Consider the following 18,888-nt stretch of genomic DNA (forward strand, 5'->3'; position numbering starts at 1 on the left):
AATATATTTGTGGTGTATAACAGAGGAATTCTACAATTAGGTTACTAATACATTTTCATAATCAGTTGTATGCATAATATCCAAGGCTCATGAATAATTTTATACTGTTCCTCGGGAAAGTCTGTAGTAAGCTGGAAATCCAGGAAGGAAGCATAGAGACATGGCCACATCAACAACTCATAATTCCAGCTCCTGTCACCATGTGCTTCAAAATGCTATTGCAAAGTTTACTAAAGCTGGCTCAGCACATCAAGCAATTACCATTGAATTATGAACTAGAGAGGAATGTAATGTACACATAGTTTTCTTACTTTAATTGAAAATAGTCTATCTCTGCAAGTGGGGCTTTAAAACAAAAATTTTAGTAACCATCAATGTTTTTTGAACTATGAGAGGCAAAATCAGGTTAACATTTTTTAAAGAAAAGCAGAAGTAATTATGATCTATTTCCTTACTTAGCTCTGGTACACAAATCAGAGTGGTGAAAGTTAGTTCAATTCTGCAGACTTTTTTGTTTTTTAAGATTTTATTTATTCATGAAAGACACACAGAGAGAGAGGCAGAGACACAGGCAGAGGGAGAAGCAGGCTCCATGCAGGGAGCCCGACGTGGGACTCAATCCCAGGACTGGGGGATCATGCCCTGAGCCGAAGGCAGATGCCCAACCACCAAGCCACCCAGGCGTCCCTCAATTCTACAGACTTTTGATAACCTGCCAGTTATCCACATAGACTGTCTTTGTCATTATTATCCATAAAATGAGGATTGGAAGGTTTTTTTTACTGTTTGGTTGTTTTAAATCTGAATTATTTTGACTTTTTATATTTTGGATGCTGTGAAGGATACATACATCAATATTTTTATGAGTACAAACTAGGATCAATTTGAATTTATCTGAATATGACGATGCTTTTGAAATCCAAATAGCAGTGATTTACCAGGCATGTAATTGAAGTGACATGGTGTGGCAACAGTATCTCAAGCAGTGGTTCTCAAACTCTGGTCCCAGACCAGTAACATCACTGTCAGTTGGTAATTTGCTAGAATGCAGGTTTTCAGTCTTTGCCAGACCTCCTGAATCAGAAACACTAGCAATGGGGCCAGGAGTCTGTTTTAACCAGCCATTCAGGTGATTCCACATATACTCAAGTTTAAAAACCATTAATACACAGTATGCATTTGAGTAAAGAAAGGAATAACTCTAACTTCTATATACAAATATCTACATATGTATGTATGTTCTTGAAGCAGAACTGATTGTCTCACCCTAGTGCTTCATCCCAGTGTTGGATGTGGGCAAACATTATACTGAATGCACGGGCTGAGGCCAGGGTACCTAGAGCTGAATTAATGATTCAGACAAGCACTCATTTTCCCAAGACTTGAGCACTTGTCCCTCAATGTGAGAAAAGGCCAGAAATCTGCTCTAAAGGACATTTGTAGATATAGAATAAGAAAGGGGTGAAGAAGTCTAGAAGACAGCTGGAGGAAGGGTGGGCATGTGAATAGCAGTCCCCTAGTAAGGAATAATTTACATTTTTCTTCTTTTAAACAAATGCACTGCTTTCATTTTCCCTAGTCAGGAGATCTTAGGACACCATGCAACTACATTATATAAAGTTCCTGTCACAGAGAGCTTTCACAGCACATGTAGAAGGACTGCGAGCAAACCTGGGTTTTTAAGCAACTACCACGCACTAAGCTAGAAATGAAGGATTTTCTTCCATTTTTTTCTTGAATTCTATGTATGAGAAAAGGGCAAGATGCCTTATTTACAGGAAGGGTAGGAGACACAATAAGACAAAACTGCCTAATTACAAAGCAGTAATACCAATGTAATGTGGTTGCTTTTAAAAGCGTCAATTTTACTATTTGTTAAAGTACAATTTCAGTGTGAGGTTTTCACAATTCAGAGGCAGGGAGAAAGTGATGGTTCATCTAAATTATTTGCAGCTTTTTTCCCTAGAACAATACATGCACTTCTACAAAAATCAAAGAGAAGTGGCTGAAAGAAAAAAAACACCTCTTACAGAATGGTGATTATTTTCAAAATTTTCAGGAACAGACTTGTCCAATATGCTGTCAATTGGAGGTAGGTAGTAAAGTTGCTGACATTTCCAGGAATGAAGGGAGACAAGAGTAAGGGAAAGAGGTAAGAAGGTAACTGTAGAACTAAGAGAGGAATTCACAAGTGAAGCATTCCATTCTATTGGCTCTGGTTTCGAGGGCACCTACTGCAGGTAGGATACTTTACACGCACTAGCTCACTGAATCCTCCAACGTCCCAAAAGGTAGATTATATATTAGATACCATATCTGTATTTTACAGATGAGGAGTGGGGGCAAAGAGGTTAAGTAGCTTGCCTAAGGTCATATAACTCTAGGACATGAACTTATATCATGGGGAGATAGATAAGTAAATCAACACAAACAATATAGTGTGATCGGCACCCTGGGAGACTACTCATAATTAAAGAAGAGGAGACAAATTTGACTCCAACTAGGTGGACTGACCAGGCAACTCTGGAAGAGGAGATAATACATGAGCAAAGTACTGAAAGAGGAATTTGTACAGTAAAAAAACAAAGGAAGAATAATACATGGGGAAAAAAAGGCTTCATACAAAGAGTTTCAGGTACAGAGAAATGTATGAAGTTCATAATGACTGTGGCATCGCATATAGGTAGTAAATTTTTTTTTTTTTTAAAAAAAGGCTAAGAGATAGGAAGTTTCATAATAAAGATGGGGCCTGTGTGTCAAATTAGGAGAAATGAACCTTATCTAGAGGCTGTAGTGAATCTCAGTGTGGTGACTAATGAATGATTTTAAGTATGACTGTGACATAATCAGGTCTTTTCTTTCTTTTTTTTTTTTTTTAACAAATCAAGCAGAATTTTTAAAAGTTATTTTTACAAATCAATCAAACAGAATTTTAAAGGAGGTGCCAGAGTGTGGCAAGGGTAAAGGCAGGTTCGTTGGATACCAGGAAGCTTCTTTAGTTCAGGAAATAATGAAAGTTCAAATTTAGATAGTAGTAATAGAAAGAATGAGAGGGATTTAAAATTAGGAGGGTTCACACAAAAGCCTGTACATAGTTGTTTATAGCAGCTTTATTCATAATTGTCTGAACCTGGAAACAACCAAGAAGTCTTCCAGTAGGTTACCAGATAAATAAACTGAGATACATCCAGGTAATGGAATATTATTCAGTGATAAAAAGAAATGAGCTATTAGGACACCTGGTTGGCTCAGTCTGTTAAGCACTGGACTCTTGATTTCCACTCAAGTCATGATCTCAGGGTCCTCAGATCGAGCCCCATGGAGGGCTTTACACTCAGTGCACAGTCTGCTAAAGGTTCTTTCCCCAGTTCCTCCACCTCTACTCCTTATACTTGTGCTCCCTCTCTCTCTAAAATAAACAAAACCTTTAAAAAAAAAAAAAAAAGAAAGAAATGAGCTATCAAGTCACAAAAAAAGATATAGAGGATGTTTCAATGCATATTACTAAGCAAAAGAACCCAATCTGAAAAGGCTACATTCTGTATAATTCCAACTATACAACATTCTGGAAGAGGCAAAACTACATAGGCAGTCAAAAGATCAGTAGTTGTTAGGGATTGAGGTGGGGAGGGGAGGGATGAATAAGCGGAGCACAGAAAAATGATAGGGCAATAAGACTACTCTGCAGGATACTATAATAGAGATACTTTTCATTATACATGTGTCCAAACCCACAGAATGGACAAGAGTGAACCATATAATGTAAATTGTGAACTCTGGGTGATAATGATGTATCAGTGGAGGTTTATCAATGATAGCAAGTGGACCACTGTGGTGGGGGACATTGATAATGAGAGAGGTTATACGTATGTGGAGGTAAGGTTATTAATAGGAAATGTCTATATCTTCCTCTCAATTTTGTTGCAAACCTAATGCTGCTCGAAAGAAGTGTGTTTAAAAACATTAAAGAGATGGAGTTGAAAGGTCTAGGTGACAGCATATGTGGCCCACAAGGAGATAATGATTTTAGGATGACTCCTGGGTTTCTGGCTTGGGTTCGCACTCAGAAAGCTCAAATCCTGGGATATCCAACAGGAAATGCTGATTAGGCAGTTAGCCTAGAGATGATAAACACATTCTTCTCGGGTACTGTAAAAATAGAACACATTAGGGAGATAAGAAAGAAAAGGAACAAGGTTGGAAATCTATTATGTAACCAGGAGATAGGGATCCAGCTTGGGTTTTAGGAAAATAAATTGTTTTGTGGGCCATAAAGTAACTTATATTGTACAGCAAGGTATTGATAGGCAACAGGCAGGGGGCATAGCTGACTTATTGCAGGAATGTTCCAGAAAGATAATCCAGACCTGACTGGTGTCAGTGATAATGAAGATTTCAAAAACAAGGCATATTTAACAGCTGTTTAAGAAGCTAACCCAATCAAATTTAATAGGATTCATGAGACTGTGTTGCTGTGTAAGATTACACCAAGGCTTCTGGTTTGGGTTACTGTAAAGAATGATAGGTCCCTAACAAAGGCAGGAGAAGAAGCGGGTGTGTGAAACTGGGAGCAGATGAATAGGAAGTGCGTGTAGGATGCCAAATGTTGAATGAGCACAGAGGTCCGGTGCTCTGGAGAGGGGACTGCAATAACTAGCCCGCGTGTGGATGAAAGAACGACCGTAAGTAAAGAGTACCAGCGTGGCGCTGCTGTGCCCGGAGGGAGAGTCAAGGAGCCGCTCAAAGAAGAGCTTATATAGGATCTGAATGAAAAGAAGAATTAGGAGAGAGTCTTGAGAAAAGAAAACTGTAGCAAAGAGTGGAGCTACCAATGTGGAAATACTGGAGAGCAGTCGCATTAAGACACCACGAGGGGCCCACTGCGTTTGATAATTAGGCGGCTTTGGGACCTTTGTTGGACAGCTGTTGAGGAGTAATGAGGCAGAGGACTGAGTTCAATAGGACTGAAGAATGAATGGAAGATAAGGAAGTGCAGACACTGATCACAGTTTGATAGTGAATGCAAGAGTGTTGCGATACTGAGAGAGGAAGAAAAGTTTCTCCCATCTTATTGATCCTATTTTAAAAACGAAAGGAAGGAGCCAATGGAGAAGGACACATTGAAACCACAGGGAACACAGAAGGCCCCTGGTAAAGTAAGGAGCAGCAAGGCTGTTTGGCCTTAGAGGAAAGTGCCGACACTTAACTATGGGTAGAAATATCTGCAGGTGGATGGTGGGTGGGAGGAGGAATATCTTCAATGAAACCCAGATTTTCTTGTAATGCCTCTAATTTCCAAGTATTAAAAATAGAATTAGGGGCACGTGGGTGGCTCAATGGTTAAGCGTCTGCCTTGGTCTCAGGTCATGATTCCAGGGTCCTGGGATCGAGTCCTGCATCAGGCTCCTAGCATGGAGTCTGCTTCTCCCTCTACTTGTGTCTCTGCCTCTCTCTGTGTCTCTCATGAATATATACATAAATAAAATCTTTAAAAAAATATATAATTAAATGAGATTTATATTTGTTTGCTTTGTACATTGATTCTGAACTCTGGCATTAATAAAACATTGCAAACATTTTGCTTTTGAGAAAAATAGGCCGAAAGTAATTTTAAAATGGCCCAGCTAGCAATAGTTAACTAGAATAAAAATTACTAGCATTAGAAAAATCCTTCGAGACAATCTTTTTCTCATTAAAAACTTACAAACAAGGATGATAGAGTCCACCTCAGATTATCCACATAATAAATTAAAATGCCAAAATGACTTGCCTGGCCAACCAGCATGCCTGTGGGCGGTCACTACTGATATCTTTGGCACGGACTTAGGGTATAAAAGTCAACCTAGTGGCATATGAAAAAATTAACTGCGATCCTAAAATGGTTACTAAAAGATCTTATGATACATATTAGAGTCAAATATTAATGATATTTGGCAAATATGGTAGTCTGTGCCAGACAGCAAATATTCTTGATTAGAACAAATAATCAGTAGTTAGCTATGATTAACTAGGACTGATACATCTCCACCCTTTCCGATCATTTTCGCTGATTAAAAAAATATCCAGAAGATTAAACCATTTGTAATATATTTTTCCAAACTTTGTACTCCTCCAAATACAAGAGTATCGGCTCCAGTGAACTCTGGAACAGCATGTGGTTGGTGTATTTGATTAGAGGCATATTAAATATATATGTTGATATAATCATTTGTCTTATCTAATGTGGAAAAAAATACCTCAGTGTTGGAGAAAAATGAGCATGAGTTTGAACTTCTCATCCTTGAAGATAAATTATTCTATTCAGAACACTCACTATATATTATATATTTAGGAGACACTGTTAATTTAATAATTAAAATTATAATAATACATTGTTTGGAAGAGATAACCTTCTATAAGTCATTGTAGTATTACTTGGTTAAAAAAACTGACAACTCTATTATATTCTAAAATATGCAAGATCCTCAGTGCCAAATGCAGTCCTCACAGAAAGTATTTTCAGCTTATAAAAATGTATTCAATGAGTAAAACTAATGAAAGACTGACTTATTAATATATTTTCCTCTCATAATACAAAATCTTAATATTGAACAAGCGAGACAAAATTACTGGATACACATTCGCTCCCTGAACTGTGTCCCTCCAAAATCCCTATGTGGGAGCTCTAAGCCTCCAAGTGATAGTATTTGAAGATGTGGCCTTTGGGAGGTAATCAGGAGATAATTTAGAAGATGAGTGAGGGTGGGGCTCATGTGACAGGATTAGTGTCCTGATACTAAGAGACACCAGAGGGTCTGCTGCCTCTCTACCAGACAAGGACACATCAAGAAGAAAACCATCTGCAAGCCAGGAAGAGGGCCCTCACCAGAACTGACCACCTGGCACCCTGACTTCTGACTTCCAGCGTCCAGAACTGTGGGAAATAAACGTCTGCTGTTTAAATCACCCAGCCTGGGACATTTTGGTATGGCTATACGCTGACAAATACACATACTGAGCTCCCGTGATGAGAAGGGAGGGTAAGGCACGGAGAGGAGTTAGGCCTGCTAGCTGCCTTCCAGGGCCCTGCCATTAACTGAGGTGGAACATTCTCCAAGCATATTAACCCATGAGGAAATGGATGCAAAAGCAGCAGTAGGGTACTTTCAGCTTCTGTGAAGCTATTTTTAAGGATCCAGTGCTTCTTAAAATAGAAAGCAGAAAATATATATTCTTGGTAAAAGAACAATAAAATCGCCATTCATGAAAAAAAAAAAAAAGGAACAAAATATCCAGAATTCTTCCTAATACCTCACGAGAGAATAACATTCTTTAAACCTTTGTACCTTCACTGAAGAGAGAAAAATGACTAATTCTCACGGTAGCCCATTTAGTGTAAAACTAAATGAAGACAAGGGATGACTAATAAGCATCAGTCACAGAGGAGGGAGATTTAGGGCTGGAAGCCGCTTGCTCCCTCCCGCTCCTTTACGTTCTTGGCTCCAGAATGATTAATAGTAAGAATTTTGGCTTTGCTTTACGAGATGATCCAAATGTGCACACCGTAAGCAGAACAACACCTTCAATCTGGTGAAATGATCTTTTACACTTATAAAAGCAGGAAATAAAACAAATGAAAAAAATGATAAAACAAATGCTCCTCTGTTTTCCTTGCAGTGATAAAACGCTCTACCTAGAGCGCGCATGTCCCTTCCCTCTCCTATCACAGCAGCACGTCTCCTCTTTCAGGTCACGTCTTCCACATAAAAGTGCTAAACTAATGCCGCTTAATGACAAATTAATGTCCATGAATAAAAAATACACCTCTAATAGCATAGAGTAATTTGCCATTACAATATCATCATTGGACATGCCCCTGGTTTAATACGATGTATTTAATTCATAACCTAATGAGTGATATATAAAAAGAGGGAGATGAACCCTGCAATTACATTTATGTGAGTCTGTCACCTTATTTGTAAAACCTTAGAGTCATTTACATTCAAATTAGAACAAATGAGTGATTTCACAAAGTGCAGTGATAAATGACCACAGCAGCCCAAGACAAAACTGTATTTCCTGTGAACACATTAACAGTTTCCTATTATTTGTTAAAAATTACAGTGCATATTGCCCAGTGTGGTGTGAATAATGACTTTTTTACTGATTAGGTCAGAAGACTAATATGTAGCAAAATAAATAATTTTTCTTTTCATTTTTTCTGATTTTTTGCTTTAAATTAACTACTGAATTCTGGTGGATTCATACTGCCACCTGCTGCCTAGGAATAGCTACTAAGAGTATTCTATCAAAAGGAGTTTATTCACCACTTAGGTGGCCTTATTTAGAGAGTCTATACGACCCGTCTTTCTTTTCAATATATTTAAATTGCATATTATCCTAAAGGCTGATACTTGGAGAACAAACAAGCAAAAACCTCCTGCTAATTAAACAAAAGGATATACTGTTTGCTATTTGGGAGAAATGGTACAAGATGTAAAAAGTTGTTTTTTTTGTGTGTGTGTTTTTTTTAAGCTAACTATGAAAAAAAGATATTTTCAGCAAAGCATGTATCACTTTCAGGGGCTACAACACAAAGTCTAGTGGCCAGTTACCCTGATCTTGCGAGAGGTGCATCAGCAGAGTGAGTGTGGGATGGTTTCCCTACTCCTGCTCCTTGCACAATCTGAAGGGGACTGAGAGGTTCTCTGCCTGCCACCTCACCTTCTCCCCTAATGGCAAGTCCAAAATGAAAGCTCACCTTAGAGGGCAGAACACAGTAGGCTAGGGAAGGCAGGAAGGCTGCTGAGGAGGCTGGGAGGAACAAGCCTGGCCTCAAAGATGAAGCTAAGGAGGCTCCAGAGTGGTCATCAGGGGAGCTCATGGGTGTTTCCACAGGATCAACACCCTAGTTCTGAATTTAAGTCTCTCCATCTGTAAAAAGTAAATAATGCTTACCTGCTTTAAGGGATTCCTTAGCAGAGGGAAAATGAGAACCACTGTCCAAAATGCTTGGTATGGAGAGGACTTCGACAAATGCTGTTTCCTCACCTTGAGAAAGATAATGAAGGCTCTGGGGACTATGGTTTGGCATGGAGAAAGGCTAGAAACAAGCAGACCCCTCAGGAGGACATGGGGAACTCACTATAATCTAGCACTAGTAATGAAAGCCCCCCCAAAAGAGTAAGAGCTTTACTGATGAAGAAAAGGATCAGGTCTGAGAGGTATTTGGGAGGTAGAATTAACTCCGCTGATTGGATAGCACAGTGAGGAAGGAGTCTGAGACGATGTCGAAATTTCTAGACAACTAGTGGATTAATGGTACCATCCACAGAAAAAAGGACAGGGTTTCTCATGTTAAGTTTGAACTACGTGTGAGATAGGTCAGTGGAGATGTTCAGCAGCTCATTTAAAAAGTCTAGGAAAAATCAGAGTTTGTGAAAACAAACCAGATTCCAAAAGTCTGGAATGTTTACCTGAGGGACTTGGTAAACCAAGGGACTCATAGGCACCAGTACCTCTGTAGCCCATCACTCCTCAGGGCAGTCTGCAGAGTTTCCTTTATAAGATTTAAAATTGTGAATAGCATGTATAGAAACATGTATACTCTGAAAAGCATGGTAATTCCTGCATTTTACTAGACCCATTTTGAAGACAATAACTGCACTTTAATGAATTTAATAAACTGCATCTTTCTGATGATTTTTTAAAAAAGCACAACGTACAAGAAAGGGGAGCAGAAGGAAGAGAAGGGAAAGAAGCATTCACATTTTATTTGGACCTTGATCTCAGCGGATAAAAAGTCCAACAGGTTCTATGTATTAAGAATACCCTGACAGAGCAAAGTCCTCTGGAACTGTGCAGGCAAGAGGGTGAGGAAGGATGCAAACCCGAGCTGTTGTAAACAGCTCAGAACAATAGGCTACTGCTGTAGCCACTGCCTGCCCCAAGACCCCTCCCCAACTAACACACATCTTAGGCACTGCCAGCCTCCCTGTTTATTCCACAAACATGCGCTGAGAACCTGTGTTCACAAGGACCTGCCATCCAGAAGGCTTGGGAACTAAAAATGAGGAAGGTGAATGCTCCACAGCATAGGAGGCTAATTCACGGACTGTCCTCACTGGGGGGGGGGGGGGGGGGGGGGACACTGTTCCACTGTTCCTGTGGCTTAAAACCCCTGCCCTCATCAGCCTCCCAAAGGAAAAGCAAGAAAAAGGAGAGCACAGGGGTGTCTGGGTGGCTCAATTGGTGAGGCTCTGCCTTTGGTTCAGGTCCTGACCCCAGTATCCTGGGGTGGACCCCCTTGATAGGCTCCGTGCTCAGTGCATAGTCTGCTTCCCCTGCTCCCTCTGCCCCTCCCCCTGCTCGTGCTTTTTCTCTCTCTCTTTCTCTCTCTCTTTCTGTGTGTGTGTGTGTGTGTGTGTGTGTGAAATAAATAGAATCTTGAAGAAAAAAAAAAAGGAGAGCACACAGTGACCTCAAAGTATCTCTTCCCTTTGCTGGGGAGTAGCAGCATTCACCCTTGTGCAGAGGAGTTTCAGGCCAAGGTAACTGCAATAACCCAAAGACTGGTGTCAACCCAGGCCTCAGGCATGAATGAGCACCAGAGGACAACAGGAGGTATCAGAGCAGATACCTTTCACAACCCTGGAAGAATACTGAAGAGAGAGTGGTAATTTGAAAATAACAAACAAGACCAGACATCTTAGTAGGGAAGAATGGCTTCACAAACTCTAGTTGGATAAAGTACTGAGCAGGAATGGAAAAACGGCTATCCTTCATTGATAGGGCACAACTTTTTTTTTGTTTTTTTAATTTGAGAGAGAGAGAGAGAGAACAATGGGAGGAGCAGAGAGGGAGGGACAAGTACAGTCTACGCTGAGTGCAGAGCCAGATGCAGGGCTTGATCCCACAATGCTAAGATCATGACCTGAGCCAAAATCAAGAGTCAGACGCCAACTGACTGAGCCATCCGGGCACCCCAATAGGGCACAACTTCTAAGTATATTTTAAGCACTAAAGATTTTCATTTAAACAAAAAACATGTTTATATACCCAATAAAATGGTCCCCTATGAAATTAAGAATGAGTTGAACAATAATACCAAAACACAGTAAATAGGTATAGTTAACAAGATTACGTCAAAATGTAAAAGCAGACCGACCCAGACTAGTAATTTTACAATCCTAGATAAAGAGAGGAAGGATATGCATTTTCAAAAGACTGACATTATGAGGAATTCTATATACACATGGCTTTGGTTCTCCTATAGCTAAAGTTTTCTTCCATATGTGGGACATCTTGTAAAATCACGGATAAAAAGGAAAAATAAAGTTCCATGAGAGAACAAAATGAAAACATTGGAGAAAAGAAAGTGAAATTTTCAACCACTGATCAAGCAGGCTAATAATAAGCAAACCTTCCACAAAATATATCTGTATGTGAGGTACAGTTTTTCTTCAACAAAACAATGAGCTACAGAGATTAAGTTCCAAAGTGCACAAATCACTTGGTATCTCAACAAATTCATCTGATGGGACAGGAGAAAATACCCATGAAGTTCCGAAGTTCATCTGGAATTCTTGTTTATAGACATTATAGGTGTAGGTAAACACACACACACACACACACACACATACACACACACTATTTAAATATGCATCATGATAATGAGCACTCAACCAAACTTTTGGCAAGATACATCATTGAATATTACTTGCCACGGAAAAAGTGAATCAGGTGATGATGGTGGTTCAAGTTGCGATGTTTGATGTAAAAATGTCAAATAAAAGTAATTTCAGTTTCACAAGTCAAACACACACCTCTGAAGTCTTGTAACCTTTCTTTTTGCTACTTGCAGAAAGGGATTAAAAACAGCTCTCCCATACCATCCAACAATATTGAAGGGAAAAGAAAGGAAAATAAGATGATAATAGTTAAACATTTACTGTTAGATTAAATGTGCTGAGATAATGATAAAACTTTCATACATTGTGTTTGAACTGCTCCTCAGGTGAATGTGGCTGACACTCCCCACACTTTCTCCCCAAGGTTGCTGAGAAGATGAAATAAGATGATATATGAGAAAGCTTTAGAAACTATCTAATGAATAACAGAAGTCAACAATATGGCTATATTTAGAATTAGAAGAAAGGACAAGGAAGAAAAGAAAATAATTGGGCAGGAAAACAAATAGGACTTTTGTACTTACTAATATAGTCACATGCACAAGGATAGTAAAATTAAATTGTGTAGATTTATCATTGTTAAAAATTTATTTTCACTGTTGTTATAATGCTGTAACAAATGCAAGTAAAATTCATGCCAGTGGAGGAAATAAGAGGAGCCCAATACAGGGAACTAGTACTTAATTCTGTAAAATAAAAGCCTCACAGCCATACGGTGTGCTTAAGACATCTCATGTCTTCCTAATGAACCAAAAACTTTTTATCCAAGAAGAAAACAATGGTCTTCGGAATCAGAAAAGCCTATCACTCACCAGCTATATCACCTCTTCCTCTTCTTTGTTTTCTCTTCCTCCCCCTCCCAGAGCCCCTCCTGAGCATCCCAGCAAACCACGGGAAGGATGCACAGGCCACTTATCACCTCTCCAGCACTAATGCCTAGAAAGTTCTCGTGGTACCAAATAATATAGGACTTTGTGATATACTAGCCACTGCTGCTGAAATCTTACATGACTATCCAGCTTTTTGTCCATTTGGGGTTGTTCCTGCAGTCAGACAACGTTGCTTCAAATGGAGACCCTTCCCAGGGTCATCTCCCAGAGTCCCAGCAATAAACCTGGAGCATGGCTGTTGAGTTACTCTGCTGCCAAGGGCAGTGGGGACCCGGGGTGGATGGAGAGAGTGGGGAACATGAGAGCTGCAGCTGCCCTCCGGGGAGCCTCTTGGCCTGTGTCCTGGAGAAATTCTACTACCACAAGCCGCATGTCCCCCACTGTGATTTTACCTCACAGGTTGGGGAGCAGGGGGTACAGCTGATGACTGCAGGGGTAAGGGCTAGGAAGGGCAAAGCAGCAGCACACAAGTTCACATACCTGGATGAGATAGTGCGAACATAAGTTGAGCAGCTCCAACAGCTGTAGGTGACTGCCAGCTGCCAACACATCCTGGATCACGCCCGGCTCCAGCAAAATCTGTTTGGTTTTTTAACGAAAAGACAACTACCAGTTACTTAAAAATTAATGTTCGCTTAATATGCAAGTCCACTATATTTAAATTGCTGCTTAACAGAGTAGATCTGAATTAACACTGTACTTTATTATGGAAGCCACTTCTTTTTTTCCTATTCTGATGGAGCTTCGGCCCTCACTCAAATAGCTGAGTTGTCGCTTCCAGAACTCATTTCCCGTGTGTAAAGCTCAGCTCTTAGCCATTTATTTTTGCGGGAGGACAAGAACATTTGCAAAGAACAATGTAATAGTCTTAAAATTCTGTTTATGATGGAAGTCATCTTGTAAAATACAGAAGAACCAAATTTTAGTTTTCAAAGTATATTTCACAGTTTTGTAGATCACAGAAAGAGCACAGCTAGCAGATAGTTTACGTCAAGGGCCTGTATGCTTCCCCCTTTCAACAGGAGACCAGAGGAGGCTACTACTCCATTTTACTTCTAAAAATTTACTCCTAAAAATTTTCAACCACAAGCTTTCATTTTTCTTTTTCTCAATCTCAGATTCTCGAATCCCTTCTATTTCAAATGTAGGATGTAGAAACAGCATTTTCGGGCGACAAGGATCACAGAGAAGTAAAGCTTTCCAAATATACTAGTCAGGTCAATTCTGCATTTTTCTCCCTGGGTAAGTTCAACCTTGTCCCTACTGTTGCCAGCTCCTGAGCCACAAAACAGGGCTAGAGAAAAACACACGACTATATTGACTAGATTCGGTCTATATGCATGAATGCCAGACACAGGGAGGCCTTCAGGGCTACTCCACCATCCCAACCCAGCTCAAAGCTCAGTGGTTCCCGAAGTGTAGTCTCTGGACCAGCAGTAGCATCACCTGAGAATCTCTCACAATTGCAAATTCCTGGGTGCCTCCCCAGACCTAAATGAATCAGAAACTTTTGGGATGAGGCCCAGCAACAAATGTTACAAGGCCCCTGGTAGTTCTAGTGTGCAGGAAAGCCTGAGAAATACTGGTGTGGTCAATTCACTCTACTTCTTCCCTCATGCTCCTTTCTCCTCAAGCTTCCCCCTCCTCCTGTCTCTCCTTACTCTAACTCCATGATCTTCCAAGCCTCCCACCACCAAATCTATCAAGCCACCTACTCCTATTTGTATCAGCACATTTGGCTTTACTCAACACTCCACTTGTGCACTAGATCTCCATCCCTCCCACCAGTAACTGTCCCCTCTTGTTTCCACGGCATTATGTGTTCTCTTCCTACTGATGATAACTCCCATCAGCATACAAATATGCCTCGATAGCTCTTATCTTAAGAAATAGGAATCCCCTCCCCTGACCCCAAGCTTCCTCCATGCCCCCTTCATAGTAAAGTTCCTCCAGAAAGTTGTCCATATAAAACACCACTATTTGCTCTACTTCTGTCTTGAATGTACTCCTGTTTTATTCCCAATGTTCCTCTGAAAATGGTCTCATCAGGATCACCAATGACCTCCAAATCCAACGGCCAAATCTAACAGGGATTCCTCAACATTTAATCTTACTCAAGCCAATAGCAGTTAGCAAAGTCGATCTCTCTCCTTCACTCCCTCTCCATCTCCTTCCCAGATGGTAAGCTCTGGGGACATCCAGAACTCAGTAATCAGATCTCTCCTTTCCTCTCTCTGTTCATTCCATGGATGACCTCATGTAATCCCATGACTTTAAAACTACCTATACTACTACTCATTATGCTCACATTTATTTTTTCCCTAGCCCAACCTCACCCTTAAACTCCAGACTCTTATATCCAACTGCCTCTCTCTACTTGGATATCTAATGGGCAGCTCAAATTAAACATGCCCCAAACTCATCTCTTGATCCTCTTGACAAAGCACCAAACCTGCTCCTATCCCAATCCTACCACTGCAGAAAACACCAACTGTCGGTTATTGAGGCTACAGCCCCAGTCAACTCCTGACTCCTCCTGTCTTCCTCATATCTCACATCTGATCCATTGTCAGTCATCCTCATATCTCACATCTGATCCATTGTCAGTCACTTGTATTGGCTCTATCTTCAAAATAATTCCAGAATCCAAACACCACTTATGCAGAACTCTCCAATGACTTTTTCTCTTACTCGAAAAAAAATCCAATCTTCACTATAACATAAAAGTATCTGTGAATATCCTGAGCACCTTCGTATCTACAACTAGCTGCTGTTTTCTCTGCCTGGGCCACTCTTTCCAAGATATCAGCATGGCTCACTCATTCATGTCCTCAGACCATTGCTCAGACACCATTTTACCTGAGAGGCCTTCTCTGGCCATCCGAGGTAAAACAGTACCCTGCTCCCCATCACTCTCATTCCCGATCTCCCCACTTCACTTTACTCTTCCTAGTCCTTACCACCTCTTGACATCATACATATTTATCTATTTGGTTATTTTCTGTTTCTCCACCCACAGAATATAATATCCTTGAGGGCAGGGACTTGGTCTATTTTATACCCCCAGCACTTAGAATAATGCCCAACACATAGCTTTCACTCAATACTGATGAATTTATTTTAATAAATTATTGATGAATTAGCTTATCTCTAGATAGGTTTTTACATTCAGGATTACTTTCATTGATTAGTGTAACATAAGAAGAAAGGGATTATAAATTATATTCTAAACTACTAAAGAAGTGAAAAAGTTAAGCATATGTTGCAAAAATACCAACACTCATCTTATTCTCAAAAATTCTAAAGAATTTTTAGATTCTAAAATCTAAAAAAATTCTAAAGAATTTTATAGTTCCTTTCCCATTTAGTCGGAAGGAGAAACCTGAATTTATCCCACTCCTCAAGGAGAGAGGCTTTGACTGACATTCAGGAAATTATTGCAGCTCCCCTCACAGAAGCAAGGATGTAGTATATTCTTGCAGAAGAGGCATGGCCTAAGGCACAGAATGGGGAATAGATGGATTAGAAAGGTTAGTCTGAGCCTTTAAATCCTGTCAGTTGCGCTTATTTCACACAACTGGCATTCACGATAACCTCCAAGGCTCGGTAATGCCAAACACAAAGACAGATATCACAGACAGACAAGATGAATATTCCACAGCATGTGTAACACGTCCAGCGGGCTCACTCCGAGAAACCCTCGCAGGAGATACCCATACCAGGATTGTTTTTGCCTTTGTTTCTTACTTTTTGTTCTGTAGTTTTTTCTTCTCTCATTATAACATACGTTTTTCTAGAAGATGCTTTAGTACAGGAAATCCCTAAGTGCATTGAAAGGATACAGTCTGGGGGGAAAAGAGAGAGAGAGAGAAGAGAGAGAAAGAAACAAAACAAGAAACAAACCCTACCAGGAAAGCTGGGTCTCACTTATGGAAAGAGAACGAGTGTTGGCAAGCCCCACTTGCACTGGAGTCTTTCAAATTCAGCTTTGTTATCTTTGGTGACTGGTTGTTCTAACATATTTTTCCAGAGAACTCGTGTTTGGGCAGGAATACAAACAAAGGTTTGATCTCATGATTTACAGTATACTGAATGTGCCTGACACCTGCCCGGAAGAGCTGATGAAAACAGCTTTCTGCAGAAGGAAGGGATCTCAAACACGCCCACTTGCGGAGGACAACTAAGGCAGCTAAGTTTAAGTGCTGCAAAGGATATGCTGGTTATGTTTAGGCCTTTCAGAATTGGAGTCCCAACAACATCTAGTCTGGCACTCAAGGCAGGGTCACTGAGGACCAACAGCAGGGTGTTCCCTGAGAGTCTAGAGAACTCAGTGGCCATGTGGGAGCTCATGTTAGTGGCCTGACACATCCAGTCATTCATCACATTGGAGGAGTTTAGCTCAGATGGAGGTATCAACAGGGGATAATCCAAATATCTGAATAACAAAAGGAATCAAGAAATGTAGGAGGCATAAAGTCAAGTGGTCCAGGATGCAGTGAGGGAAGGTATAAACCATTGAAGCTGCCACACTGCATTGGGTAGTCTTTCCACAGGGACACTCACCTGCTTGGGTGGAAGCAGGGCTGGGGCTTCTCCAGACTGGACAAAGAAATTCTGATGTGTTCTTAGGTGGGATGTGAGTGCCTCTTGTTCACAGGGCCCTCCGGATGGAATATTCTCTCCCTTTCATCCACTCATACCTGACCTCTGGATGCCAGGATACAGGAAGCTGAACTTGAAAGAGGGGAGCTAGACAAGGCTAGCTGGGGAGGAGACAGTCTCACCATAGAACCTCTCCAGCAGTTAGTGGCAAGCTAGGTCGCGTGAACTAAAGTCTGCATGTGACTCCTACCCCAAGTGCTGAGACTCAGCACTCATTTTGATCAACTGGGAATAAGAACTCATCAGTGGCTATGGCTATGTCAGAGTGACACTGGGTGGTCTGACAAACTTTTAATAGAAGGAAAAGCCATGAGTGTAATAGAAGGTGGTGGTCTCTAAAGACACCCGTGAGAGTCATTACATCAGAATTCAGTCATGAGGTCGGTCCAGTTGCCTGCCTGGAAGGAGGCACCCTTAAATACTCCAAATCTGTCCTCTGGCCACTAATCTAAGCAGGGTTGGTCGTGGATAGCTGAACTGGCAACAATCTCTAATGAAGGCCCTCCAAACTGGAATAAGACAGGGGCTCCTGGTCCCCCCAATACCCTTGGGCACGACATGGGGCCAAAAAACTCAAGAGGAGAGCGGAGCCTGAGGTGAGATTCTGCGCAGGGCATGATGAGATGGGCAACCTCCCTCAGCCCAGACTCACCCAGCTGGGCTCTGGGAGGGCAGAGTAGGCCTGGCGCAACACACAGACCTCAAGGCATCCCTGGGTTTCCTTCTTCACTCTTCTTCCCACATCACCAAGCATCCACCCCCTTAATTCTCTCTTCTTATTCTTTTTCTTCTCTTTATTTTCTCTCCCACTTTTACCTTGCTTCTTAGATTAGCTACTGCTAGGGACAGCCTTTAATAACCATGGCAAGTCTCAGAGTGACCTTTTTGTTCTTTGTTTTATTTTATTTGAGAGAGAGAGAGATTAGAGGGGCAGGAGAGAGAAAATCATAAGCAGCGTCCACATCTAGCATGGAAACTGACATGGGGCTCAATCTCATGACCCTGAGATCATGACCTGAGCAGAAATCAAGAGCCGGATGCTTAACAGACTGAGCCACCCCCATGCCCCTTGGTGTGACCTTTTTTTTCTAACTTGTGAACAGACGTGTTGGCATCTTCAGGAAATCCTGTATCTTGGTTCTTCAAGGCTTTCTTCTTCATTTCTTACTTTACTTTTAAATCACTTACTTCAAGGGACGCCTGGGTGGCTCATTGGTTGGGCACCTGCCTTTGACTCAGGTCATGATCCCAGGGTCCTGGGATCGAGTCCCACCCCACATCAGGCTCCCTGCTGGGAGCCTGTTTCTCCCTCTGCCTTTCTCTCTCTGTCTCTCATGAATAAATAAATAAAACCTTAAAAAAATAGTTACTCACTTATTTCTAGATTGTAGATAGAGTAGGCTGAAGGAGTTGATTATGTGAAAGCCAGGCAACCAAGGTCTCTACCCAACACGTAACTGTGCACACAGGAGCACACGCACTTTTGCTAGCACTACTATAACTGCAAATTAGATGGGCTTAATACTATTGATAAGAACAAATGAGCACACTTTTCTCTTTTTCATGCTTTGTTTCTTTGGGATTTCTTTTCCTGTATGGTATAGTGAAATGGCAAATTATTACAATTTTGAATGTCTAAATCATTAGGTAAATTGCAACAATGCAAA

The 18,888-nt window shown here is 40.9% G+C and overlaps 1 protein-coding gene across 13 annotated transcripts in view; it reads right to left on the reverse strand.

The window, feature by feature from the left end:
- The window catches only part of KLHL32 (kelch like family member 32), a 234,897-nt gene that overhangs the window by 93,199 nt on the left and 122,810 nt on the right, over positions 1 to 18,888 (reverse strand). For 12 of the 13 annotated variants that reach the window (XM_072832002.1, XM_072832009.1, XM_072832008.1 and 9 more), the window contains one exon: positions 13,040 to 13,138. The exons of the other annotated variant lie outside the window; for it this stretch is intronic. In XM_072832002.1, coding sequence (XP_072688103.1) covers positions 13,040 to 13,138 — 99 coding nt within the window. The remainder of the gene's footprint in view (positions 1 to 13,039; positions 13,139 to 18,888) is intronic. 13 annotated transcript variants of the gene reach the window in all.

Source organism: Canis lupus, chromosome 7 (assembly GCF_048164855.1).
Source record: "Canis lupus baileyi chromosome 7, mCanLup2.hap1, whole genome shotgun sequence".
Classification (NCBI taxonomy): domain Eukaryota; kingdom Metazoa; phylum Chordata; class Mammalia; order Carnivora; family Canidae; genus Canis; species Canis lupus.